This window comes from Tetrao urogallus, assembly GCF_951394365.1.
Source record: "Tetrao urogallus genome assembly, chromosome: 15".
NCBI lineage: Eukaryota > Metazoa > Chordata > Aves > Galliformes > Phasianidae > Tetrao > Tetrao urogallus.
This window is the reverse complement of record NC_136828.1, coordinates 7,349,819-7,376,306: the sequence shown is the minus strand read 5'-3', so window position 1 is coordinate 7,376,306 and position 26,488 is coordinate 7,349,819. Positions and strand designations below refer to the sequence as shown.

The 26,488-nt window shown below is 40.8% G+C and overlaps 1 protein-coding gene across 1 annotated transcript; it reads right to left on the bottom strand.

The window, feature by feature from the left end:
- Window positions 1–2,735: 2,735 nt before the first annotated feature.
- ABCC6 (ATP binding cassette subfamily C member 6) lies at window positions 2,736–26,445 on the bottom strand (the record flags this gene model as incomplete). Its single annotated transcript, XM_079542831.1, has 31 exons — window positions 2,736–2,844; window positions 3,175–3,369; window positions 3,798–3,964; window positions 4,199–4,357; window positions 4,883–5,029; window positions 5,748–5,849; window positions 6,385–6,511; window positions 7,170–7,369; window positions 8,100–8,410; window positions 8,954–9,161; window positions 10,244–10,364; window positions 11,033–11,096; window positions 11,537–11,720; window positions 12,881–13,048; window positions 13,477–13,653; window positions 14,120–14,246; window positions 14,897–14,956; window positions 15,232–15,329; window positions 16,167–16,313; window positions 16,931–17,134; window positions 17,684–17,776; window positions 19,377–19,538; window positions 19,938–20,115; window positions 20,971–21,180; window positions 21,924–22,055; window positions 22,857–22,918; window positions 23,462–23,587; window positions 24,365–24,502; window positions 25,118–25,243; window positions 25,601–25,777; window positions 26,404–26,445. The coding sequence occupies 31 exons, from the start codon at window positions 26,443–26,445 to the stop codon at window positions 2,736–2,738; spliced, it is 4,521 nt and encodes a 1,506-aa protein (XP_079398957.1).
- Between the last annotated feature and the right edge of the window lie 43 nt (window positions 26,446–26,488).

The window sequence follows — 26,488 nt, the reverse complement described above, 5'->3', positions numbered from 1 at the left end:
ATGCCATCCAGCAGCGATCAGTGGTGTTACAGCTCAGGGCAATGAGCTCTAGAGGTTAGTAGAGAGAAAGGGGAAAAACAAAAGAAAAAAGGTCGCTATGAAATTCATGGATGTGGTGATGAACTCCAGCAGCTGAGCACAGTCATGTAGCAAACGTCTGTTTCATCTACTTACTTTGCCTTGATGGCCTTGATGTTGATGTGTGTGTTTTTATATTTCCCTTTGTGCTGTGAAGACTTAAGGGGGAGGGGTTACTAACTGTACTGGGAGCTGATATTACAATGAACAGTTCTTGTGAAATATGTGAGGTGGGCACCCTCAGCCAGCTGCTGTAGAACAGGAATTCCCTGCTGTGTATTGCTGGGGAATGGACTGAGTTCATCCTGTCCTCATCCTCCAGGCCTTTTCCAGGTGAAGAGGGAATCATTTGCCATGGTTGGTCATCTTGTGATTCTATAGATAGGGGAACTTCCTCCTTGCTCCCTCCCCCCAGACCCAACTTCGTGTTTCTTTCTGTAAAAGCAATGAAATTGATTTTATTCAGATCAGCAGAAAAACTGGAAATGTTATTTGGCTACATTACTGGCAGTTTATGTGTATTCTGTGTAAAATCTGCCAAATACCTATCAGACCCAAAAATAAGTGGCCGAACTTAACATCCTTGCTCTTCTGTAGAGAAAGGCTGTTTGCTTTTCTGTTTCATTCCATGCTTTGCCCTATGGATCACTTCTACCAGGAACACAATTTACATCTAGAAGAGCTTGTTTTCTTTAAAGGGGAAAAAAAAAAAGCCCTTTTCTGTGAGACTCGAATTCCTCATTTGTCACTTAAAATACCACGTGGACAAAAAACTGGGGATTCTTACTCATTTTAAATACAGATTGTTGGGTTTTTTTGGTCACATGTTGTTTGGGAATTCGTTTTCTGTGCTGTTTCAGCACAGCTTTCTGTGTGAAAGCTGATGGTATTTTTGCTTTCTGCCGATAGCTAAACAGCACCTGCTCAAAGATTATCAAAGTATGTTTTGATTATTTTCTCCTTCTGTTGCCTTCTTTCTTCATTACCAACTTAGCATTGGAAAGCAAGCATTTAAAAATGTTTCTACCATCACCACCCAGATTATAGTATGTTAAGATGTCTCCTTCAGAACTGCCCAGAACACCAGTGGTTCAACTTCTCCTTGACCCCAGTTGAACAAAACACCTACCTTACATTCTTACATCCCACTTAGAGCTTTAAATGTTTTTGCTTTGAGATCCACTGATAAATCTCAAGGGTTCTCATTACTTATCTGGTGTTTGAGTCATTTTGGCTCTGCTCTTGTGATACTCTATTTAACCACAAATATTGGTTTGGAGAAAGTAGGAAAAAAGAAATGAACAACTTTTTTTTTTTTTTTTTTTTTTTTTTGCTAGTATTTTAATAGCAGTAAGGCAGCAGGCATTTGACTTTTCTCACTCTCCATCCTTACTTGTGACCTGAGCCATTTTAATACCTGCTTCTGTCTTTATTGCAGCTTTCTGGCAAATGAAATGCGTTCATGAAGGTGATAGTAAACAGCAGTATTTCACAGTGTGATTTGCTCACCATGTTGTCCTGTTGCAGTCCCTGAAGAAAGACTCGGGGGCAGCTCTGACAGCAGCTCGGTGCTGTGGGAAGCCCAGGAAGGCTTTGCTTCAGGCAGCCATTTTGGTTTGTTAAAGTAATACCTGAGAGATGTGGTGCCAGCGTGGTACGCACAGGAGGTAAGCTTGCACTCCAGGAGAAAGCCAGGAATGAACCACGTAAAACATGAACCTTTGCCCATCTGCCAGATTGTCACACTGCAGGACACTGCCACAGAAATTCATCATGACGAAATTCAATTTGGAAATACTGGTGTCCGAGTTTGGATGCACTGTGCTGTGACTGGGACTTCAAATACGATGAATGATGTTCTGCTGCCCTCTAACAGCTCAGTTACTACTTTCTTTGTCTAAGTTGGCTTTCCTTCAGGCGAGTTGTCAGCCTTCCACACAGCATGATTCAGTCAGATCCCATCCAAAGCAGACGAGGGAGATGGAATGGATCTGATCACTGGCTGTGACAACAGGCAGCACAGAGGCAGCTGTGTGCTGTCATGCTTAGTGGCCTCCTACTTTCTCTTCCCTATTCCCCTGAGTTTTTGCACTTTGGATGACTTCATCCAGTTGCTGCTGGGGAGTCTACCACATTTGTGTAAGAACAGTGCTTAGGTGATCAGTTCTTAAGACTTTGGCAAAAGGCTCAATTTTTTCTGCCTGGAGCTTTGGATAAAATGTAAACATAGTTTGCTTGCTATCAATTCAAATCTTACTCTCCATGAAATCTTGGCTTTTAAAAATAACCTATGTAGTCCTTAAGTATGTCAGTGTATTCAGGCTCAATTTATAGCATAATTGGGAAATGCTGTGGTTCTTTGGTTAGTTTTCATACCATAAAAGCAGTAAGGTGTTTAAGTTGAAGATTCTGACACTTATTTTCAAGGTAAGAGTGAGGCTTTGGTATCTGGAATCATAATAAAAACAGAATGGCTCAGTTTCCTAAGGAAATAACGTGTATCTCAGGTCTTCCCTTTTCATCTACTCACTGCAGTTATAGCTCAAACAAGGTGTAGTTGAATGTCAGGCATTTTATAATAAAACCAAGATGTTAACTCAATTAGCAGATCAGTAACTTATGATAGTGGAGGCATGCTGGTGTACTCCATCAGTCAGTCAAGCAAGACCCGATTCTTCCATTAGCTTGTAGAATAGTCCCTTCTGAGCTATTAATTGTTTCGGAGTATCAAATTCGGCTATCTGACCTTCTTCCAAGACTAAAATCCTGTGAACAATAAAACGGAAGTATAAAGTTGGGAGGATACCAGCAACTGCAAGAAACTGAGCTATAGGTACTTGTTTCTGAAATAAACTGTAGCACTATGTGGAAAAAAAGGGTATGATAGGGCTTGAAATGCATCATATAGGCATAAACAATCTTTTAGTTAACCTACTGTTGCCTTGTTGATGTAAGATAGCTCATAAGATCTATAGCAAAGCTTTGAGGGTTAAGCAAGGAAAGGACAGAAATGGAATTGTTCTCTCGAATACTGTCTAGTTCATACAGGCTGCCTGAATTTTCTTTCCTCCTTAGGAAAGCAGCTGAAAACATTACCTGTCACAGTCCATGATGGTGTTTATCCGGTGAGCTATTGTTAACACTGTGCTCTCTTTGAATTGAGTTCTCAGGGCAGACTGAATCTGAAGATCAGTTTCTATATCTATTGCTGCTGTGGCCTCATCTAGAATGAGGACTTTGGCTTTCTGAAGAAGTGCTCTGGCCAGGCAAACCAGCTGCTTCTGACCAGTGCTGCAAGTAAGAAGAGAGATGGTAAATTAAAAGCAGCAGTCATTTTTTCCTGGGGTCAGAGGACATGATTAATTTGAAATCAATAATGAGAGGGTGATTGAGGCTGGTGGCACTGCAGGTAACAGCATGAAACATGAAGCTAAGAAAACGAAAGCTGGGTATTACTGTGGCACTCAGAAGACCTGCAGGTATTTCAGCACATAAAGCACTGCACAAACACAGGTTGCAGTGATTCAGAGGTTCTCCACTCTCAGTTATTTAATGCTATCAGTTATGCCAGTCATGCAATAATTTGCTGTATGGGTATTGCCCCATCCCCCCTTATTTATTTACTTATTATAAATTAGACTACTTGTTCTGCTAGTTGCATGTCCTCCTAGCCCACAAGCTGGTACGGCCCCACCACTGTCTTTCTGAAGATAAGGTACCTTAGGTTTTCCCCTTGGTCAGTGCACTCATATTCCAACTGCTCTGGTAAATCTGCAACAAAGTTCTTGAGCTGAGTCAGTTCCAAAGCTGTCCAGATGTCTGCATCAGTGTATTGGTTTAATGGGTCAAGATTCATTCTTAGAGTGCCAGAAAACAAAACTGGATCCTGAACACAGAGACAGACAACTGCTGAAATGAATGATATTAAAGGGCACTTCAGTTTTCTGAGCTGAGTATAAGTCTGTGGCTGATTTTATGTGGGATGGGAGACTGGAATGGTCTAGAGGTTGTTTCCAACAGAAATTTCAGAAGGTTTTCCTTCTCACAGACTCTTTCTAAACCCCTTCTATGTGTTAAGATGTATAGCTCTGCTGAAAAATTCTGTAAATTAGTATAATACCTGGGGGATGACAGTTATCTTCATTCTAAGGTCATGGAGACCTAGCTGAGCAATGTCTTGTCCATCAATTAGAATTGCTCCTTCTGCAGCTTCCACTAATCGCAGCAATCCTGCAGCAAGAGTAGACTTTCCAGCTCCTGTTCTTCCAGTTATGCCAATCTGTGAAGGGCAGTATAAATCTTCAGTGTTTATCATTTTTCACAGTTGGAAAGACCTGTCTGTTGTTAGTTGTTCTTGGCTGGTGTATGGCTTTTGAAATGGATGGTCTTGCACAGATCAGTTTTGTAGGGCTGTTAAGACATTCTTAAATCATTTCAGATTTCTGAGTGTTTTGTATGAAAGCCAACCTTAAAGGCCTCTAATGGAAACTATCAGCTAGAAGGCTTACCATGTAGAACAGGGCCTTGATGTAGAAATTTCTTTGAAAGTGAAGTTTCTTTGCTGTAACTCTGCTAATCCTCTGTGAAATGAAATTTCACTCAAGAAACGTACAGTGCATGGAGCAATCCCAGAAACACTCCTTTTTACTAGAAGGGATATACAGTGTGATTGACAGGAAAGGCTCATACCTCGCCAGTTCTCACGCTTACAAGGTACTGATGCAGAGCAGGGACTGCATCTGTCCAGATCTAATCACTGCAAAGCACTGTTCACACTTCAGCTCTTCTGGAAGTTCTTACTTACCTTCTCTTTTCCATTGATGGTTAGGTTGATGTGCTTCAGAGCTAACTCCAAATTTGGCCTGTATCGTAAACTATAGTTTCTAAATTCAATTCTTCCTTCAGTAAGCCAAACTTGACCTTGAATTTTGTCATTTAGAGTCCAGGGTGCCTAGACAGATGAAAAACATGAGCAGTGTATAAAGCTGATTCAAATAACAAAGTGAATTAGCCTTACTGAAATAGGAATCTTATGAAGATGTGTATGCTGTATTCTTCCTGATCAATTTACTGCTTCCAGAAGAGAAAAAGGTCTCTAACTTTCATATTGCAAATATGGCCTTTTACTTTGTGCAGAGATCCCAGTCACCTTAACAGAAAATGGGGATAAACATTTGCATATCAGAATTCTGATATTTAAGTGTTTCAATGAAAAGGTTTGTGTCTCTATACACAAGGCTATGAAAGAAGTCTCATTTTGTCTGATATCAGGTCAGCATATGGAGAAATAATGATTATAGAACAAAAACGATTGCACTAGAGATTCTTAGTGGCTAAAAGGCTATCTAGTAGCCATCAGTTATCAGAACTGCATCTGAACTTGCACAGTAAATACATACTCCAGATATGGGCAGAAAACATGGCTCATTCATTCCAGGACTGTTAACAGCTGAAGCTATTTTAATGACAAATCTAATGCTTAAGTGTTGTAAGGAAATACAGGGATCTGAGGTTATAAAACGACCACGTCAGTTGGATTAAAAAGGCTGCAGTGTCTTAAAGGGAATACAGCATCTTTCAGAAGAGCAAAAATGGGGAACAGTACAATTGCTAATTTGATTGGCAGTGATGTTGACCTGACTAGCACAAGATAACAACTGGCTGGCTACCTCCTTAGGAGTCCTGGAGTATTCGCTCACTCTCTCCACAGAAACAATGTTGTTTTCAATTTCTGTCCAAGAGCGCACCATCCAGTTCAGAACACCAGTTATCTAGCAGAAAGGAGCAGAAACACTAAGGCAAATGAAAGAACTTTGATGTGTGCTCACAGGTACCCGTTATGTTGTTTAGTATGTACAAAGACATTCTCATCAGCTAATTATGTGAGAAATTATCCCTTCAGAGGCTAAAAAATAAACATTGACAAGTCTCTGTGGGTAGAAGGCTTTGTTAAAGAGCTTCACCAGCTCCTTCTGAAATGCTACTGTTTGGCTATTTAAAAGGTAGTGTGACTATTCCATAGGTTGTTCTGTAGCTAGTCTACAAGCAAATAAGAACATGCTTCAGGTGCTTGGAGCATACTGTGCCTTAAGTGTGAGGTCAGATGCAGGAGGAAAAAGACAGCTGCTGCATATGTTTTATGGTCCCTTGTATCAAAAGGGCTGTGTGCTCTGGTTGGTCTGGGTCAGCAATGACAGCAAGGTTTGAGAAGGCATTTAGAAAATTACAGAAAGACTTTTTAGAGAGAGAAATGGCAGAAATTAAAATTTGATTTTTGGTGCCACGTAAGCATGGTATTACTATCACCTGAAGAGCATATGAAATGGAGAAGCCTGCAGTTCCTGGATTAAGATGTGTTCTGCCAGTTGCTGCAAATAGTGCTGCAAACAATACAACGCCATTGCCTAGGAACTCTAGGTTTGTTGCAAGCCACCTGCAAGAGAAGATTACAGAGCTGTTGTTGGGTGCCCTGCTACTTTTTACCCCACAGTATCTTGTTTGTATCCCCAGCAGCTCCACAATTATTTTGCAGTGTACAACAAAGACCTTACCATGCCCTGGTTGCTGTTATCATCTGCCTTGTAGCTCATGAGTGACTCCAATCTCTCCAAACTGGTTGGCCTGTGGTCTCTGTTAGGATTTTATCCAAGGGCAGCTGGATGAACAGCTAGCACAATTTATTCTATTAATTGATCTAACCTTTCTTACTCCGCTACTTCTCACCTGCTCATGACAGGTGGTTGATGGATTCTGCATATACCACATGTCCTATGCACTGTCATGTATGTACCCAGATAGGCCAGTTATTACTTTAGCTTCTTGCGTTTAGGACGTTGAATGGTACCTCCAGCCACGTGTGAGCACGTGTCCCCAGTCATACAACAGAGAAGGAGCACACTGGTTGTATGAGGAGCACATTGCCAGAGAGGGGTGTATTATGAGTGATAAATATAAGAGACTGTCTTACCCTCAGATCACTGCATCAACGTCTCATCTTCTGTGTGCCTCCACCCCTGCCCCAAGAGCAGCCCTCTCCACTCACAAGGGCCGTGGCAGTAAACTGTAATTTCTTCTACTGTGAAGATTTGTACCTGTCAGCAACAGCTCCAGGGAAGCATATTCTCACATTCTCATCCACTAGGCAGTTGCTTTTCAAAATAAACCTCTCCTGGTCCTTGTAAGCACGGATCACGCTACTCCCCTGGAAGGTTTCTGAAATATGGGAGTAGATTGGTGATCTGCTGGCAGCCTCCATGCGTCTCAGCTGGCAGGAGGTGATGACATAGAAATGCTGGTACAAAGGGAAATGGAAAGAGAAGTGACTAGATGGTTAACATCTCTGTTGAGATGATCTATAGAAAATTTGGAAAGGACTCAGCAAGTGCAAGAGTACATACTATCCTACTGTTATAAAACCTAATGGGCAGGCAGGAGATGCCCTTAAAAGGTGAGGTGGTGTTTCTGCCTGTGTTATGTCCTGTTGTCATTAAGAATAACCCCACAGTTGGGTAATGCAGGAAAGCAAAGGCGCTGTAACTCACAGAGCCTCTAAACTTATTCTTGCTTTCTACTGTAGACCAGCCCTTTGCCTGACTGAGAATAGAGGCATACTTGCACTTTTACATCCTTTCCTTCTATTTAGTCTTACCTGGCAGAGCATTGAGCTCAATACGGGAGCTGCTTGGTGTACATGGCTGAATTAAAAGCAGCACAGGAATGCTGAAGGAAAGGAAAAATGCCTTTGGTCTTAATATCATTTCATGTACGCTAATGGAGATGAGGAATGTAGCCCCAGGGCAGATTTGATTTGGACAACAGAAACTTAGAAGTCTTCATTCCAGAGACCTCGTGCTTTGGAAAGTTGAGGTGATGTGGGAAGAGTTGGTGTTATTCTTGTTCAGATGCAATCGGAGATTATGAAACTAGTTTCTGCATGTCTCTGCCCCTAAGAAGTGGGAGCAGGCTCTCCACAGAGATGTGGCTATGCTGTTTTCTTCTTTATGTATACTATGAGCTCCTACCTGGAATACAGCGTAAAGAGCAGTCAAGGGCACTATGGCCATAGCTGCCTTTGGTGTAGCCACTATAATCACAAGGTAGATCTCAAGCAAGTTGAACAAGAATCCCAGTAAGGACTTCAGCTTGTCAGGGATGATAGAATCAATGGCATCCATCTCTTTGGAGAAGCGGTTCAGCAAGTTTCCAATGGGTGTCTCCTCAAAGAAGACTGCTGGGGATCTAGCAACGTTCCTCAGCAACTGCACAAACAGCTTGTGTGAAGCTAACACGCCGCCTAGAAAGATTGCTGCTGTGGACACAAATCTGACAACAGCTGTAATTTAAAAAATAATTATAATTACTGGATCTGAACAAAGTTACCTTTGAGATCCCTTTTGTGACATCATGACTTTCATTTAGTGTGAATGCTATATTAGTGAAAGGAACTGGCTATCTGGTAATAATTAAGCCAAACCTCAGGATCTGATGTTAGATACAAGGGTATTTGATAGAAAAATGTAGCTGGTTTTTGTCTTTTTTTTTTTTTTTTTTTTTTTTTGCTTAGGGTCCAGGTCGTACATTTCCATCAGGAAGTGAAGACATTTTATCGTGGTCTGCTAAAAGACACAGAACACATTTAGCATACTACGAGGTGGGATTTTCAGGCAGTAACACTGGAAATATTGTTTAGATCCCTTAAAAATCCTCTTTGTGTATCAGGGCCCATAGTTGTAGGTCCCATGCCAAACTTTTTGGGCTGGTGCCAAGAACCCAGGAGATGAAAAGCTCGTGGGTATGCACTTGTTTGTACTGTGAGAAAAACATCTTGAATATGGGAAATGGAGATGGAAACAACTGGGTAAGAAGTTAAACGAACCTTGAATGACTCCTAGTGCACCAAAGACTCCAACTCTTAGTTCTGTGTACTGCTGTGTACCATTGTGTACAGGGTCTTCTGTCCACATGCTGAGCCAATAACCACGAAAAAATGATAGACCTTGCTGACATGTGAACAACAAAATGATGGAGGCACACAGTGGTAAGCCTGTTGCCCTCAGGTAGGCTGCATAAACTGAAGCATTAACCTAGAGTGAACCAATAAGGAGGGGAAAAAAAAAAAAGAAAAAGTTGGAAGGCTTAAGCTTGTTAAAGAGGAAAAACAGCTCTGAGGCAAGGAATGATTATTAGGGCATATCTACTCAATTATATGTTTTGAACCATAGCAAAAAATTATTTTATTTTCCAGGAGGATGAATAATGAAGTCATACTTAAATCTGTGGTGTTAACCAGTAATTGTAGGCAACTGATGAATTGCGTTACGCTGGTGTTACTGCTGGAATAAAGATGAGACTTTCCTTATGCTGGGCAGAGATTTATGTTTGTTGTGGGTTTCAGTGAGAGCTGGTATGTACCCTACTGACTGCCCACAGGACTAACTGCTGAGTGGCAGAGGTGAGGAGATCCCAATCTGCTTAACACTGTGCTCAGTGCAGCTCCTTTTTCAGATGTCTGACATCTTCCTCATCTCTAACAGTAGCAGTGTGTAGTTTCAGTTATTCTTTTTCTCACATTTTACAACTACAGTGTGTCCTGATTACACATCCTATCCGTGACTGATTCCTCCTAGCTGGAGTCCCACATCTGCTGCTTTTCTAATACAGTACCCTCTTTGCCTTGGCATTTTGGAATGTCCCTCACAGGCAAGATGAGAACACCCCTTCTCACCAGCCTCAAGAGTCTGCAGGCAGACACAAGCTCAAAAGTCCCTTGTAATCTGTCCTTTACACCAATTCACCCTGACTGCGTCTGTTATATTCTCCCTTCAGGTTAATTTTCAGATCAGGATCATCATCAGGATCCTCAGGGATCATAAATTACTTTTTCTTCTCTCATTCCCATCTGTGTTTTCTGCAATGTACTTGTTACTACTTTTATTTTTAAAAAGGTGCTTAGATTGGGGTAAGTGGGGAGATACAGTTTGCACAGAAGGTATTATATAAAATAATGCTGAAATGACTTTGTCTCAATTATAGGGCAGATTTATACAGCTCAGATGACATTCCTGGACCTGAACTTTGGAAGAGAACTGACCCACCTGCCATGAGTGGGTCAGTGACAAAGCTGCAATACTTCCCTTCACCCATAGAGGAAAAGTGCTGTGCTTACCCTGCCTTGCTGAGTTTTCTCTCCCCTGGTTAATCTTCCTTCAGTGACTTCAGCAGTAGTACAGTCTTGACTTACAGGAATGGTCTTCCTTCCCATAGCAGGAGATTTGACTGAATTGTCACTTTATAAAGAAAACAAAAATCCTTTCAATTTTTTGCTAAGGCAGTGAGCCTTTTGGAAGGCATTTATATCCAGGAAATTTTACTACCATATGTGTTTATTTGTAGAGAATAAAGTTGAACTGCTCATCTTCCCTAGAGTGCATTTTTAATATTTCTTACAGTGGCAGTGCACTCTTCCCAGAGTCAAATGGGATGTGAAAGTTGGAGAAGTTTACTCATCCTTATTCATCTCCTTTGTAGTCATTCTTTTTTCAAAGGCTGTTGTTTTTGGGGTCCTCCAGAGTGACCTCAGAAATTGTCCATATGTATCACAAGCACTAAGCTCTGTTAAATGTAGCTATTAACAGGCAGAAGCGTGAGTGTTCACTGGCTGTAGCTGGTGTGAAACAAGCCAGACCTTGCAGCCCTACTGGGAAGAGAGAGCAGAGGATCTCCATGGCTAGTACTGAGCTCCAGGACAGATTCTAGCTTCAAGTGAAATATGGAAAAAATGTTTGTAAACAGCCATATTCAGAAGTTGTTCCTTATTTGTTCTTTAGTTTTGCCAGTTTGCTGTTATTAGTGAAGACCAATCCCAAACCATTTTCATACTCATTAAGAAACTCTTGTATGTTTGTGTGGACTTCCAGAGCAAGTTCTTTGGTATTTGAGACAGCTTTAAGCTTACCTAAAGAGCTTGTCCTCTGACAGATTGTTTCTAGAGGTGATGGTATCTCCCATGTCCCCTGTAGCTATAAAATAAACGCACTATTTAAGTGCTTTTTAATACTACTTTATCCTGTTACAGTCTTTGAGAAACTGGTAAAAGAAAAGATTACAGAGAATTGTTCATAAGGATAGAAATATCAAAGTGAGGCTTGAAGAACTGCATGTAAAGTGGGTAATTATGTTAAGTGCGTGATTGTTGTTTGCTAAGAAAGAAATTCAAAAACCAGTTTTGAGGTGATGACTCAGCTCATTTGACTGGCATTTTTCCCACTAAAAGCGACAGCTTACTGTCATGGAATTCCTGCTCAGAATGTCCTTCACAGAACAAAACTTAAGACTGGCTTTTCCAGTTCTGTTCTCTTTTCCGTCTTCCTAGCAGCAAGACCCCCAGTTCATTAAGTATAACATTAAGGAAACAAGAATGGCATGTCTGGGAAAAACAATTCCAATTAACATGCATTACCTGGAAAACCAGAGCATGCCTTCTCTTCTGCAGTGTTGTGTGACTGAAGAAACTCTGCAAAAGCCCCATTTCTCTGTGAAAGTTCTTGGTAGGAACCAATTTCTGCGATCATTCCATCCACCAACACAACAATGTTGTCCACTTGGTGCAAAATGCTGATCATGTGAGTCACAAGAACACGAGTCTGAATAAAGAGGGAACAGTTACAATTGTTCTGGTGTTCCCCTGTTTACGTGAGTTGTTGCAATTAACTGTCTTCTAAGAAGACATCCTCAGAGCTGTAACTTTCACTTATGTGAGAATATTTTTGCTTTTTGTTCCTGTCACTTCTGAGTGTCTCTTTGTCAAAGTTTATCTTTGCAGCATGGCTTTGTAAGTGGAAAACTAAGGAGAAAATCATGGGGAAAAAAAACAAACAAACAACTAAGCGGAAAATCACGAGTGGAGAGGTGAACCAGCTTGCTCTGTGTCATGCATGGCATAAAAAAGCAAAGATCGGAACTGATGCCTAACTTTTCAGATCAGCACCATGTAGGAGGACCCTCTGAAGGGTTCACTGACCAGTCCAATGTTGTTGATTCTACTCAGGCTGAAGCTCCAAAGGAGTATGATGGTAATGGGAGAGTCTGTCACGTTCATTGTCATTGATGCCAGTATACCAGAAAAGAATTTGTCTGAAAACTTTTTCAGACTGAACAAAACTACAGTGTCAAATTATAAGATGGAGAAAAAAAAAACAGAGGTGCCCTGTCATCCCTTCTTATGTATCCACATTTATCATCTGTATTGTCTGACAGCAGAGAAATACTAAGGTATACCAGTGCAACCAAATGCAAAGAAGAAAGGAGGTTTAAGATGGATCTTAAGACTGAAATTTAAGTAATGAACAGTTGGGTGATGAGAACTAGAAAGGTGCTGCCATCAAAATTGACTGGATGAGGGATTATGATAAAGTGAATAGAATAGACACTTTTTCCAAACTATACTAGAAATAAATCCCAAAGCAGGAAAAATCTAATACTGACAGAAGACCTTAGAACAACAGCTTTGCTGTGGAAGTAAGGCTGGAATTAGGCATGTGGTTTGAGTGAAGATAAAGGCAGCCTTTCTGAAGAACCTAACCTTTCAGTCTTCCTCCTCCTAGCTAAAATTTACTGCAAGACTTCTCTGCAATCTATGCAGCATATTGGTTACCCATGCCACTAACTAGTTTTGCTACTAACATAAACAAATAAATAAAAAGGGAACCTTTGGTAAAGTGACTTACATGACTGGAAATGTTTGTGAGGTCTTTATGACTGGAAACATTATGATGTCTTTTACAGTTCAGGATTTATAACAAACCTTGTCCTTCAGTAAACCATTGGGTCCAAGAACATGTTCAAAAATGTGCTGTCCAACGTGGGCATCAACGGCAGAGAGGGGGTCATCTAGTAGGTAAATGGAAGACCTTCGGTACACAGCACGAGCGAGGCTTATTCTTTGTTTCTGTCCTCCAGATATATTTATTCCCTGTAAAAATGCATTGATACTGTTTATTAGTGTGCTTTGGCATAACTGTCAACTCTTGACTCCTTTATGAGGTTTTATGAGTTGCTTATTATTAAATGACGGTCTCTTTCTTTCCTCTCCCTCCCTCCCACCAAATTGGGCTCCTGAGATGCTGAAGCAGGGGCGTCTTCTCTTGAGAAACTCCACTCTCCTGCAAAAGAGGACCCATAAATGACCTGGATTTGTTTACTACGTCTGATGCATCTCTCATATCTCTAGTTAACTATTAAGAGATGGGCTTGAGACCCCTTTAAATTATAGCCCAACTTTTCAGAAATTCCTGAGTACTTGCCCTTCCAAATTTAACTCCTTCCTTGGTGTTTAAGCAGGACATCCAAAGTTGAATTTACTCATGTTTTGGTAACTTTTCCATAAAACTGGTCCAGTACCTTCTCGCCTATTTCACTCTTCTGCCCTGCAGGGAAGCTCTCCAAATCAGGTTGCAGTGCACAAGCATCAACCACTCTGTTAAACCACGTTTCATCCATCTCCTTCCCAAAGAGAATATTATCTTCCACTGAAGCATTCTGTATCCAAGCTTGCTGGGGGACATAAGCTGCTGTGCCCTACAAAAACAGAAATAGAATGTTATCAATCTCTTTTTTGTAAGTACAACTTGGCACTGTGTGAATCTGTCTTTGAAGAAACAACTTTCCAGTTAGCTTTATGGAAATACGCAATGACCATCACTACTGAGAGGCCTCAGAGTGCTTTGCAAAATAAAGGGGTCCTCACCCTGCTCTGTTACAGAGGAAGAAACAAGTGTAAGTGATGTGACTAACCACAGTGCCACTACAGCTCACTGTCAGCATGGGAAATGGAACTGGATCTCCAAAGTCCTGTTGCTAGTCCTAAGAGTCAGGCTCATTAGAGGGGTCTTAAGTGCTCCTCAGTGATTAAATGTAGGTTGCTATGCTATAGCCTTTGTAACATTCAGCAGTGAGTTTTCATCAAGTACGTGATGCCTTAGTTTATGCCTCACTGTTCTTAAATATAGCCTAATTAAAAGCAAATGCTCAAGGAAAGATTTACCTTCATAGTCACACAGCCATCCATCTTTTCCAGGTCACCGAGTAATGCTGACAGCAAGGAGGACTTTCCAGCACCCACTTGGCCAACTACAGCAAGCAAGGAGCCTTGTGGTACAGTAAGATCTATCCTATAGAGAGAAGAGACCACCCCCCCCCCCCAATCACTCTGACCACCTTTTAAATACACTTTCTAAAAGAAAACAAGCAAAATTATTGCTGTTGTGATGCAACAGTAAAAAAATGCATGCTTCTAATTTCATATAATTTCACAAGGTTACTCTTTGAGTTATGCTAACATTTTTCAGTAGCACAGGATTCATCCCTTCAGAGGCATGTTCAGCCAGAAAGTCTCTGTCCATATCTGCATTTAGATTTCAAACCAAGATTGAAGACACAGAATCCCACTCTGGATACAGACTAGCCCAAAGTACTGGATAGTATTTCTTCTCTAAAACTGCAGCACCTTTTGAAATAAGCACCAATTCCACTTCTTTTACTTAATCTAATTCCACATTTCAGTGAATAATTGGGTAAGTACAGTCTCTATGTATTGAGGCAATATCTAGATACCGAAACCTTCCCGTTTCTGTACTCCTATTAGAACAGGAATAGAAGAAAGAATCCATTTTATCTGACTTAATTGTTGGGATTCAATGTGAAATATGAAGCAGAAACCTCTATGTATTCTACACTACTTGCACTCTGGGCTCTGAGCAATTCATTCTTTCAGCTCCCACTCTGAGCTACGGAACTGAGCAGACTAAGCTTAAGACTGTACCTTCTAAGACAGGGAGAAGCGTCTTTGCTCCAGCAGAAAGTTCCATTTCTTACAATGATACTTGCCTGTACTAAAATAGGAGAAATAGAACATTTGTAAATTCAAAAGTAACTACAGAAAACATCCCTATGTTTCACTATGTACTTACATAAAATCAACCTTAAGTATCAAAAGAAGAGGCTGATTACCAGACTAAATTTCATTGTTAGAAATTACTAGGCCTCAGAAACAAAATGATGGTGAGGGGCAAATAATTTTCTCTCTTGACTATGGCAGACATCATAGTAGAAGCTGAACAATGAACTATTCCTCTTGTAAGACAACAGTACTAACACAAAAGCTCACCACAGTCAGAAGTGTTTCTGTTTGAGCTTTCAGGATTCAGTTCTTCCAGATTCAGAAAAGCTGCTAAGCGTTTTAAAGAAATTTTGGCCTGAAATGAAGAAGCACACAAACACTAAGATTCAGAATAGAAAGGGAACTACAACTAAAAGACTTAACCTGAAAACCCACTGAAGACTGTTGACTGGGTGCTGCGTTGCAGATGCTGTAGGCATAGATGGACAAATGCAACTCTTCCCTAAGTTAATTGCCTTTACTTTCACTTAGCTCATCAAAAAGGTTTGTTCTTCCATGTGTTTTTTTCTTCTGTTCACATCTCTGAATATTGGTGCTTTTTCCTCCAAATTCATCTTGCAATTTTTTTAGCAATTGCTCCTGAGTATGAAGAGTCTTCTTCATACTTCAGCCTTCTTGTGGTGCAAAAGAGAAGAGCAATTTCCCAATTCTCACTGAAAAATGACTTGCTTTTATCTCTGGCTTGGCCTAGCAAGGTTTCCCTGGTCTGCCATGGAGATTTTTGCCCCACTGCTCTGGTATCTTGTGATTAATAGCAGAACTAGAAGCCCATCTCATGTCTACTGCTGCTTGTGATATAAGACTAACAATGCTTCCAGGGGCAGTGAAGCACAGATACTGCCCAATGGAAAAAACATTAGAATCCTGCCTTGCACAGCATGATGCTTATAAGGCCCTGAAAGATTTAAGAACTACTCCTGGGGACTATTTTGTCATATGGAGTCTTTCTGAAAAACAGTACTTAAAAAATACTCGTAGCTACAAGTCCTTGCACTTCACTGTTTCAAAATAGCAATTAAATAGCTGACCCTGAGTCTCAAAGCCATTAAGACATTCCCATCTTTACCTTTTAATGGTGATACGTAAAAAAACAATTTTGGTCGAAGAAAAAGAAACATAGCCTGCAATTAACCTGGACAGCAGCATTTATGGAGAATGGCAGGAATGTGTGCGCGGTGTTGAGAATGTTGATCAGTGTTAAAGATACAAAGGCCTTCTGAGCATCCAGGACGTGTGTGTTATCCACCAGGGTATAGACAGCAAACATGACAAATGCAATCTGGAAGAGAGCAAAGCAAAACCAAACCATTTGCTTCAGACACGGAAAAGAGAATGATTCATAGTTGGCAGATCCCTTTCTAAATACTCTGGAATTCACTTAGTTAAATCTAGGTTATCATTCACATACATTACATTGCTGTTCTGCAAATATCACAGGTGTGGTCTTGCGTGTTGGTGATAAACCAAGTCTGATCATTTGATGTTTGGTCTGCTTTAAGGAAGGTTTGGTGCTGCAATTGCAGTAAGATGAAAACGTGGCCATCTTCCATTAAAAGCATATATGGCTGACCTGCAACAGTACAGCAAAAGTGGCTTGTGCTGTTACTGACTGTGTTCTGAACTCTGTGTAGCTGGAGGTCTCCTGGTGGTTTTTACAAAGCAGACTTCATCTGCTTGGAGCACATCATGAGACAAGGTAAAGCGTTAACAGAACTGTTAGGACAGTAAAAGTATGTGTGGCTGATTCACTGGGGCTCAGCTCCTCCTGTGAGACCACCAGCTGCTCCACACAGATATTATCTTTAGCTGTCCAACAGGAAGAATCTGTCCAGACAGTACCACGAAGAGAAGTGGAAGTAACAGTGCATGTTTTGTGTAGGAGGATGAACCACTCACCAGGAAAGTTGATGAATGGAAAGAAGCTAGAGATGCTGAAAAGAGAATCTGAGATCTTTTTAGAGCCTGAAGTTCTTGCTCCCGGATAGCATGCACTTTTTCCATGAAGGTTTTTTCCCAACCATAGAGCTTGATTACTTTAATGTCACTAAGAATGGCATTGGTAAGTTTGGCCCTCTCGTCTTTATGCTTCATCTGGGCCTCCTGTAATAAATGTTTGAGTTTGTCATTTAATAGGTTGAATATATAACTGAGCAATTATTCTGAAAAACCACTTTAATCCTGCCCATGAGCTCTGAATAAATTTCCCTGCAGTTCAGCTGTGTATGCTCTTTTGCTTGTAAATCTTTGAGATTGGGGACATTTTGCTTTTCTTTTTTAGAGCACTGTTTTTACTGGCAATAAATACAAAAGCAGAAAAGTTCAGCAAACACAAAGTAAAAGAAGGCAGACGAGCTTACCCTAAACCTCAAGTAACTTTGTAGGCTTTGAATTCTTCTAGGTTCAGAGAGTCGTAGTCATCGTGAATAATATATATTAACCCATCACTTAAAGCCAAATGATAGTGATACCAATACAAAACTTAACAACTCGCCTATTATAACCATCAGCCTTCAATTTTTTTTCTGTAGCATTGGGTTACATGTAATCCTTCCCCAGGAGAGCATGGCAGCCTTTAACTTAGATTTTAAAGTTGAATCCTAGCATAATTCATGTTAGTAAAAAACTTCATTTTTATGAAGCAAAATGTACCTGGAAATGACTCCTCTTCTTGGTGATCATAAAATTCAGAGGCAAAAGAAAAAGGAATACAGCAATTGAAGCCAAGGCTGATGGCCCAAGGAGCTGCCAGGAGAAAAAAGGAAAGTGGAGGAACTTTTGGTTTTACTATACATGACAGTCTTCTGCTCCCTCTTGCTCACATTCCTTCTTTGAAACCTATGATTAGCATCCCTGAAGTCTAAGGTTTTTCTCTAGTCCAGCCTTTGCCTTTCTTGGGAGTTGAGCTGTGTAAACACTGTGGGTTGCTCATTCTCCAAGCAGGGTAACTCCTGTCATCGTACTCTGCTGAATTTATTTGCTTTCCTTTTAGGAACTAGATTCGTGCTGAGAGAGATCCAGAAGCAGGCTTGGTGGTTCAAGTCATTTGCTTCCCACCTGCTCTTGGATTTATCAAGGAGGACATCTTGTGGCTGGCATATGGAAGTGACACCAAACAAAAACAGACTTTGTTTAGAAAACAAGCTATTCTTGCAACATAAATAACCAAGTTTGCCTGAATTTACATCAATTAGTGAGATGAAATGACAGCCATCAAGTACAGTGCCACATACTCTTGGAGAGCTCTTGAGTTCTTAACTTCCACACCAAAACAGGGAGTTTGTTTCTTGTGGTTTAGTCACATCTCTGCAAACAGCATTTGCTAGAAATGTGAGTGCTGATATACAAGCAGACAAATGTATTCCTTACACAAATGGTTTATAAACTAGCAAACAAAGTGTTAATCTTTAAAAGTTAGAAAAACTTACAGCAATCTGCAAGTTGCCACTGAAAACTCTCATGTAACTCAGTACACGCGAGTACATTCAGCTTGGCAACAGCAATAGAAAGGGCTGATGGACTTTAAACTGTTCATACCACGGCTACCAATTTACTTTCCAGGGTCATGGCACACCGCAGGCACCTGGCACTAGTCCATCCTGCCTAGTGGAGGAAGGTCTCAAAGGCCTCTGGAAAGCTCTTAGAAATTGTCTCTGCTGTGCTCATACTTCCACTTTGCATGCTGTCAAGAACAGGCAAAGAAATACAACCTTATTCTACTGAGAAAATGCCATACATTGCATTAGGGGAAAAAGGGATCTTTCAGATTAGCATCTTTGATTCACATTTGGGTTTTGCTCTCTCCTTGCAGAACTCCTTGATATCTATGCAATTCAGTATATCCAATACTCCTTTTGAATATCATATAACTTTGCTTCTGTTTCTTTTGCTGATCTTATGGTAACAAACCTTCAGGATGAAGCAGATCAAGTTGTTACTACAAGCATTTTTCTTTACGTTCTGTTACTATGCAGAAGAGCTGCGACTGGACCTAGAGCCTGCAGTGGGCCACTACATTTTGACTGGAACGAGAGCAGGCAGAGGAAAATTGCAGGTAGAAGTTTATCAGTCAGCTCAGAACAATTATAATCACACTTTTTTCCCTAAAAGAGACTGAATACTGAATATACAGGTAAGAAGATAGTCAAGGATCAGGAAAAGACTCTATACTAATAAAAATAACTTCTGACAATAGAAGTGAATTTTCCATGCTACACAGCTAAAAAAACCATGGCAATTTCAGGTTGCTCAGACCAGCAAAACTCTAAGATGAATTTTGAAAAGTCCTTTTTCCTTTGATACCCAGAACGGAAATTGATTGCTATGTACTGTCATCATATTTTACCTGCCACAAGAAGACAAAGCAGATGATAATCCGAATAGGAGCAAGCCAGGTTCCATTAAAATAGATAATGAGATCCATTAGCTTTTGGACATCAACGGATACCAGATTAACAATTTCACCTACTGTTACTGCTTTCCTTGATGCATTTGACATGATTAGGATCTAAACAGGGTAGAGAAAGAAGTATAAATCAACACACAGCTTTGATCCAAAAATCAAGAACTTTCTTTTCCTTATGGAGGAAAAAAAAAAAAGATCAAATCGTAGGTAGTGAAAATGTGCTGATGCCTGAAATATGTGACTTCACTTGAGAATGAAAAATTTACTCCCTTTCCCAACTATCTTTCCTTTTCTTGTCTTTCTCTTCAGAGGTAAGATCTGAAAGACAAACAGTAAAATACCTCACACACTATTCAGAGATGAATACAGCACAGAATTACATGCTAGAAGTAGATCTCTAATAGCATATTCCCTCAATGTTGAGAACAATGTAACAATGTCACAATAACTAATGTTAGGCTAGAAAAAAAATGAAGTTGAAAAGGAAGCTCACAGACTCACCTTCCTGTATACAAGCCCTGTTACTGCAGTTTTCAATCTCAGACCCAGAACGAGACACATGTACATATATCGTTGTTCAAATAGAGTCTGGAGGCAAGCTAAAAGAACCAGAATGAAGGCATAGAAATAACCATGCCAGCTAGGGGCCTCTTGATCTTCAATGAACTCAAGGAAAAGGCTGCAAGACAGGAGCACAATATTGGTTAATCTGTGTAGAACTGATGCAGTGTCGGAAATGAAATTCCAGCGATTTTTCTCTATTCTCTAGCTGACCTTTGTCAGTAAAATAGTAGAAGAGATGGGAAAACTGCTAGGTTTCCTGTGTCTGCAGTATCTCATTTTTGACATTTGACACTCTTGGTTTTGAAGTAATCTCTGATCTATCTCAGCATCTTCTGAGATGTGATTTTTAATGTGAAAGATGGCACCTGAATTCTGTGAATTTGTCAGAAATATGCAAATAAGAAGTGAGAATCTGAGGAAGTCGCTGATTTCCACATTTCTATAGCTGCTTCTAATGACTGAGAAGTGTTTTTGCCTTTGAAAACAAATTGCAGTGCAGGTTTGTGTTGTACCAACATAATCCACAAAGTGTAACGATCCACTAACTAAAGATGCTACTGAAGATGTGTAGGATGCTCAGCTGTATGCTTTATGATTAGTAAAGGAACATAGAGCCAGGAGTCTACTGCAAACTGCTGACAGCCTGTGCAATGCATGCAGTACACAGAACCACCAAATAATGCTTACTCTGGTTCTTGCAAAGTTGCCACAAAGCTTAGGGCAACTGGTCCTTTCCACATAGTGGTAAAGAAATGTACACAGCTGTAGAAAGTGACAGAGGTGACTGTGGGCTTAGAATGAATGGTAATCCTGCTCCTTTCAACAGCAATCGGAGATTGCAGAAGCTAAAAGTCTGTTTATCTACTTCTGTGAGTGCTGACATATATTTCTCTGGGTGAGCTCATGCATGCAGCAGTCTTATGATACATGTGGTGTTTCTTTGGGAAATAAATTCCAAATAGGCACATACCTCAGTATCTTTGGGATGGAGAACAAGAAGACATCACATATAACTAAGCAGAGGGTGCTGAGCAGGAAATAGATTCCAAACATGCTCCAAAATGCTTGCAGCAATGGCCCACTCTGACTGTGCTCTGACTGCAGTAGAACCTCTGTCTCTTCAGCTTCTCCAATGTCAGTTTCATTCTGACTCTTTTTAAAAGTAGCAGACTCCATTTTTCTAAAGAAAGAAATAGTGGAAAAGCTAACTGTAACTGAAAAAAATTGCATCTTGTGTTTTCAAAAAATCATGAAATAGCTCAGGCTGGATCTTGTGCCCTGTCCAATATAAATACAGGTCAAAAAATGATCCCTCTCATCAGAACCAAGCTTCTAGGAATTAAGAGTTGTTGTTCAGCATATTTCATCACTTAGGTGTTGCACAAAAATACTCTCACTGTTTACCCACTGAACAGAGGAGACTCCCACGTTTTTCTAACAGACAGTCAACATAAAATCTGAGTAACTATATTTTTCTTCTTGTTTAATAGCCAGATAATTCAGTAGGATTGAATCTTTCAAATCTTCCTTTGTCTAGCTGGACAGGATGCTTCCATCTGTGTTGTAAGCACCAGCAAAGCTCACACTGAGAGCCTGAATATGTACTGAAGCTGTCTGGATACTGTGGTGAATGTTTCATACCTGGAGATGTTCAAGTTCAGGCTGGACTGGGCTCTGTGCAACCTGATCTAACTGGAGATGTCCCTTTTTGTTCCAGGGGAGTTGGAATAAATGACCTTTAAAGGTCCCTTTCAACTAAAACGATTCTATGATTTTGATGTCTGTCCCTCTGTGGGGAATGGAGGAGCTTCAAGTCTGTTCAGAGATGGCATACCAGTCCCTGCAGGCATATTTGTTTGTAGCATCTGAAGGAGAGAGAAACTGCCAGCTGCATCCATGACACACTCTAGATTAAGTACTCACTGCTTCGTTCTGTTGTTATACTTCTTCCACTCCCTCTCAGCCCAGGCAACAATTTCTTCAGAGGAGTCCTCTTTCCTCACTGACCACAGGTCATCCACCCCCAAAGACTGCCGACAGCCTTTCCAGACAAGCCTGGAAAACACAGACAGCCAATAAGTAAGCACAAAAGTATTTGTTGCGCATGTAATATTTTCAAAACAGATGGGCCTTAATTCAGTGCTACACAGTGAATTCTGTAAATACTACTTAGGAATATCCTTTCCCTGAATACATATGAATATTTAGGAACAGCTGTTTTGCTTCAAATCCTTATGCTATCTTCTGTCAGTATAATTATTATTTGCAAGTAAGCCCTAATTCTAAGTTTAGTTGATAGTGACAGCTGGGTCTCGGGCAGAGGGGGACAAAGTTCATTTTAACTTAATCTGTGGCTAAGTGAAACAGAGGAGGCATTACCATTGCTGACATAAGGTCCAAGGTATGTAATCATTTTACTTCTGACTGCTGAGCAGAAGGCTGAGGCAAAATCATCTTTCAGTATTTTCTCTCTGCCCAGCATTTGTTACAAGAAGGTCTGGCAGGCAGGGCTGTGGCTGGTGTACAGCAATCTCTTGAGACTGCTGATGTCTATTTGAAGACTGAAAAGGTCCTGGGCAGGTAGCTAGGAGTGAGGAATTATCTGGAATCACAAATTTGTGTTTTAAACTATTTTGAGAAAAATAAGCTACATTTTACAATTAGATCTTGAGAGAATACCTCAAGTCCCCAGAGAAGGAATTTAAAACCTCACTACATAAGTTAACCTGGGAGCAGAGCAGAGATGCTTCAACTGCTTCTCATCTACACCCTCTCTTATGCTGGTTTTTTTTTCTTTTTTTTTTTTTTTCTTCCCTGATATTATAGCAAACCCTTGTCTCTTCTGTGTTTTCTTACCCAGAGAACCACCAGTATGTGATTTTGGACAGAAAAGAGCTGCTGGCTTCTGGACACTGATTCTGATGGGAAGAAAAACATGGATGATATTTATATGGAGAAAAGGGAACGTGTCATATGATATCCCTCTAGCACTTTTCCAAGAAAAAACAAACAAAAGGCTACCCAGCCCCCACTCCTTGCCTCTGGCAATGTATTGTGAGGGATCTATGGGACTTTGGAGAATTAGACTTCAAATAACGTCTCAGAATACCATCCTTCATATCCAACGATACTCCCTTTCTGAAGCACTTAGTTCTGCCATGCATGTACCACAGATAGAGGAATGTACTGGTTTACTGAAGACCAGGCAGAAGCAAAATAAGCCCTATATGCTGATTTCAATGAAAAGAAGCAAGAGTGTGGAGAGGTCACTAGTTTTTCAAAACACACAAAAGATGGAGTTGTTATCCCCAGTTCTGCTGGTTACCTTTTAATACCATTGGCCTTTATACAGAATGATGTATTTTGCACCTCTCAGATAATCATGTTCCTGTGTATCCCCAGAAGTTTAAACTTGCTTGAGCAACGAAGCAAAGCATTATGAAAAGCTACATTATACTTACAGAACTGTTGACAGCTTTAGTAAAGAAAGGAGGGTGATCCACTAAGCAGAATAACACAAGTTCACCAAGCACCAGGCTAGCATAAAGGTAAGTGGCAACATGGTGGAAAAAGTCTTCCAAGAACCCCTAAGAAACAGAATACTGCTGAGAATGAAATCAATGGGGAAAGATGGCTTCTTCATACTCTGCAAGCCATAGGCTGAGTTTTTGTTTGATGCTTGGGTTTATTTTTTGTACTTACATTTATTTAAATTACAGCTGTGTAACTATTGAAATAGGTAATTCCTAGAACTGGAACACCAGAAACTACTGAATAATGGATTCATTCATCATTTACAGTAATGCTTTATCGTGACACTTCACAACATACTTAACGTCTACACTGCATAATTGTTCAGAGAACTTGAAGTGCTTTGACATTGTGCTCACATAGATTGTGCTCACAGAGTGGGATAAGTCACTGACAGAATGAAACAGCTGCTGGGGTTTATTAAGTAGGGTGTATGGGGCTCCATAAAGGGCTCACTAATTAATTTTGTGACCAAGAAAGACAAAAACAAAAACACCCAACAAGGTAGAAGTCTGAATATTTTTTTCAGAGCAAGAATTGGTGAATTGTTAATTGTGGAAGAGGCCTGGAGCCTGAGCATAAGGCTACATTTGGTGTTTACATTAATTTGCTTTTTTTTTCATATGTGAAATCTGATGAACACTCAGAAAACCATGCTCTCTCTGTATTGAAAGGGATAACATGAGTAGAGATCAGACTCATTAATCATTTTTCTTAGCACAGACATTAAGAAAGGAATTCAGTTCTTCTCCTCACTATCAATGAGGCAAAAAGAACCATATTGTTCAGAGCCTTCATACCCTTTCAGGTTAAAGATACATGATTTCACTTACTCTTTCCAGGCCATGTTGGATTTTGGAACTAAACATCACAAGTGCAGACAAGAATGTGAGCAGCCAGTAAATCAACATGATGCCTGAAGACTGGATGCCCATCATTCTTTCTGCTTGGGTAAGGAACATGGCAAGGATCTGTGAGGAAGCAGAAATACCTCCAGGTAAATAGCTGGTAGTGAAATGCCAAACATTACTATCAAGTTAATGGACACAATAAAGCAAAATCAGTTTCTTGCCCGAACATTTCAAGGTACTTAGAGCTGAACTATTGTAAGGCTAAAACGGAATGTATTACGAGCAGTTTGCGCTGCAGAATGTCACTACTGAAAGAGCAAGTAATAAAACCACAACTGGGCCAACAGGCTGGAAGGCTCTAGGCTGTGAAGGTGCCGTAACTGAAGGGGAGGCATTTAGTCAAAAAGAAATCCCATTTCATTCATTAAGATCCAGCCATACTAACTAACATACTGCGGTTGTGGGAAACTGGATCTTGTCCTGTTATAAAACCTCCTTCTAAATATTGCTGCTTTGGCTCTTGTGAGGTATACGCATCTCACAGAGCTATATAATGTAGCTGCCTCAACTCTTGTCCCCTACTGCTTCATAGAGCAGAAACTCAAAGAGCAAAGCTCCGGTGTTATATTCCCCATCAGCTATCTTTGTGCTCAGAGACACTCAAAAACATGGGAAATACCAGAAGTGCCCCCAGAAGGCTAAGCTGGGCCACACACAGGACAAAAGAAGAATTACCATTGTGATCCCCAACACTGCCGGGCTAATGAAGAATGCTGGAGTCCGAGGGATTCCTTGGCTTATTTCCCACAGTACAAAGAAGACATTAGAAAAACACAGTATGACCAAGAGGAATCCAAGGACCTGGGGCAGAGACAGCAAAAACATATTGGAATGAAGTAAAAAGATGCTGGGCCAGCCTACTGAACTGGCTGCTCCAAGAAGGCCGGGCTAGAAGACTGAAGAAGTAACAGAGCAGGTTTGAGACAGAGCATTGTGGAAAGTAGCAGGAAACTACATGGAGCTACAGGGGAAAAGATCTCGCAATAGTTATTCCTGAAGATTTGCTTGATTTGTACTGATGTGACTTTTACCTGAGTGAATAAATGTCAATACAAGCACAGAGATAGATCATCAGAAAAGAGTTAATGATTTATAAAAATTAAACTGTGCATCAAAATTGCAATAGTGTTAGGATCAAATCCCATCCTCCACTTTTACCATTTTGATTTTGAAGATGTGGGACATCCTGATATAGCCTTTGTTTTTGCGTCGAAGGTACAAGTAGTAGAAAGGAAAACAGATCCACAGATAGGCACAGGGGACCCAAGCAAGGACTGTGTTCTTGAAGCACCAGGTAAATCTTGGGCTGTTGGTGTACCACGTCTGGTTCCAGTCCTGTCACAGAACCAACAGAGAAGTGAAACAGTAATCTAATATATGCAGAATTTCACCAGCCAATGCAAATTGCTCATAGTTCAAATGAGATGATGTTAAAGAAACTTGATGTGGAGTTTCAAACGTGAAGAGCATTTGGCAACAGAGAGCTGCTGGAGACAACGCAGCAGCATTCTGCAGGGAATGGAAATGGAAAGAGGAAAAAAGGGTTTGAAAAGCGCCAGAGAAAATCAATCATCTATCAGAACTAAGGAGGAAAGAGAGAGAAAGAGGAAATTTAAGTGGAATGTAGAATGAGAAATAACGATTTTGGAATCAAAAAGATTATTAGTGCTTGGGAATGGTCAGTAGAGAAACCCGGTGCAACAGAGATAAGGAGAAGTATCCTGGAGCATAAATGCATCACAACTGCATTTCCCCAGCTGTCTTTAACAACTTCTCTGACCGGGGACGATCAGTTCGATGCCAAAGCTTGAGCAGCCCGTGGGGAAAGCTCGGCCGGCAGCAATTCTGGCAGAGAAGGCTGGGCGGTTGAGTCGGATCGCCGTTGTCACTTTGAGCAAAACGAGTCCGCGCTTCAGCTCGAGCCGGCGCTGCCCCGGGCCGCCGGCGGGGCCCGCACTCACCCACAGCCCGGTCGAGGAGCCGCACAGCCGGCCCGCCGCCATGGTGCCCGTCCACCGCGGCGCCACGGGGTGCCTCAGCACGGGC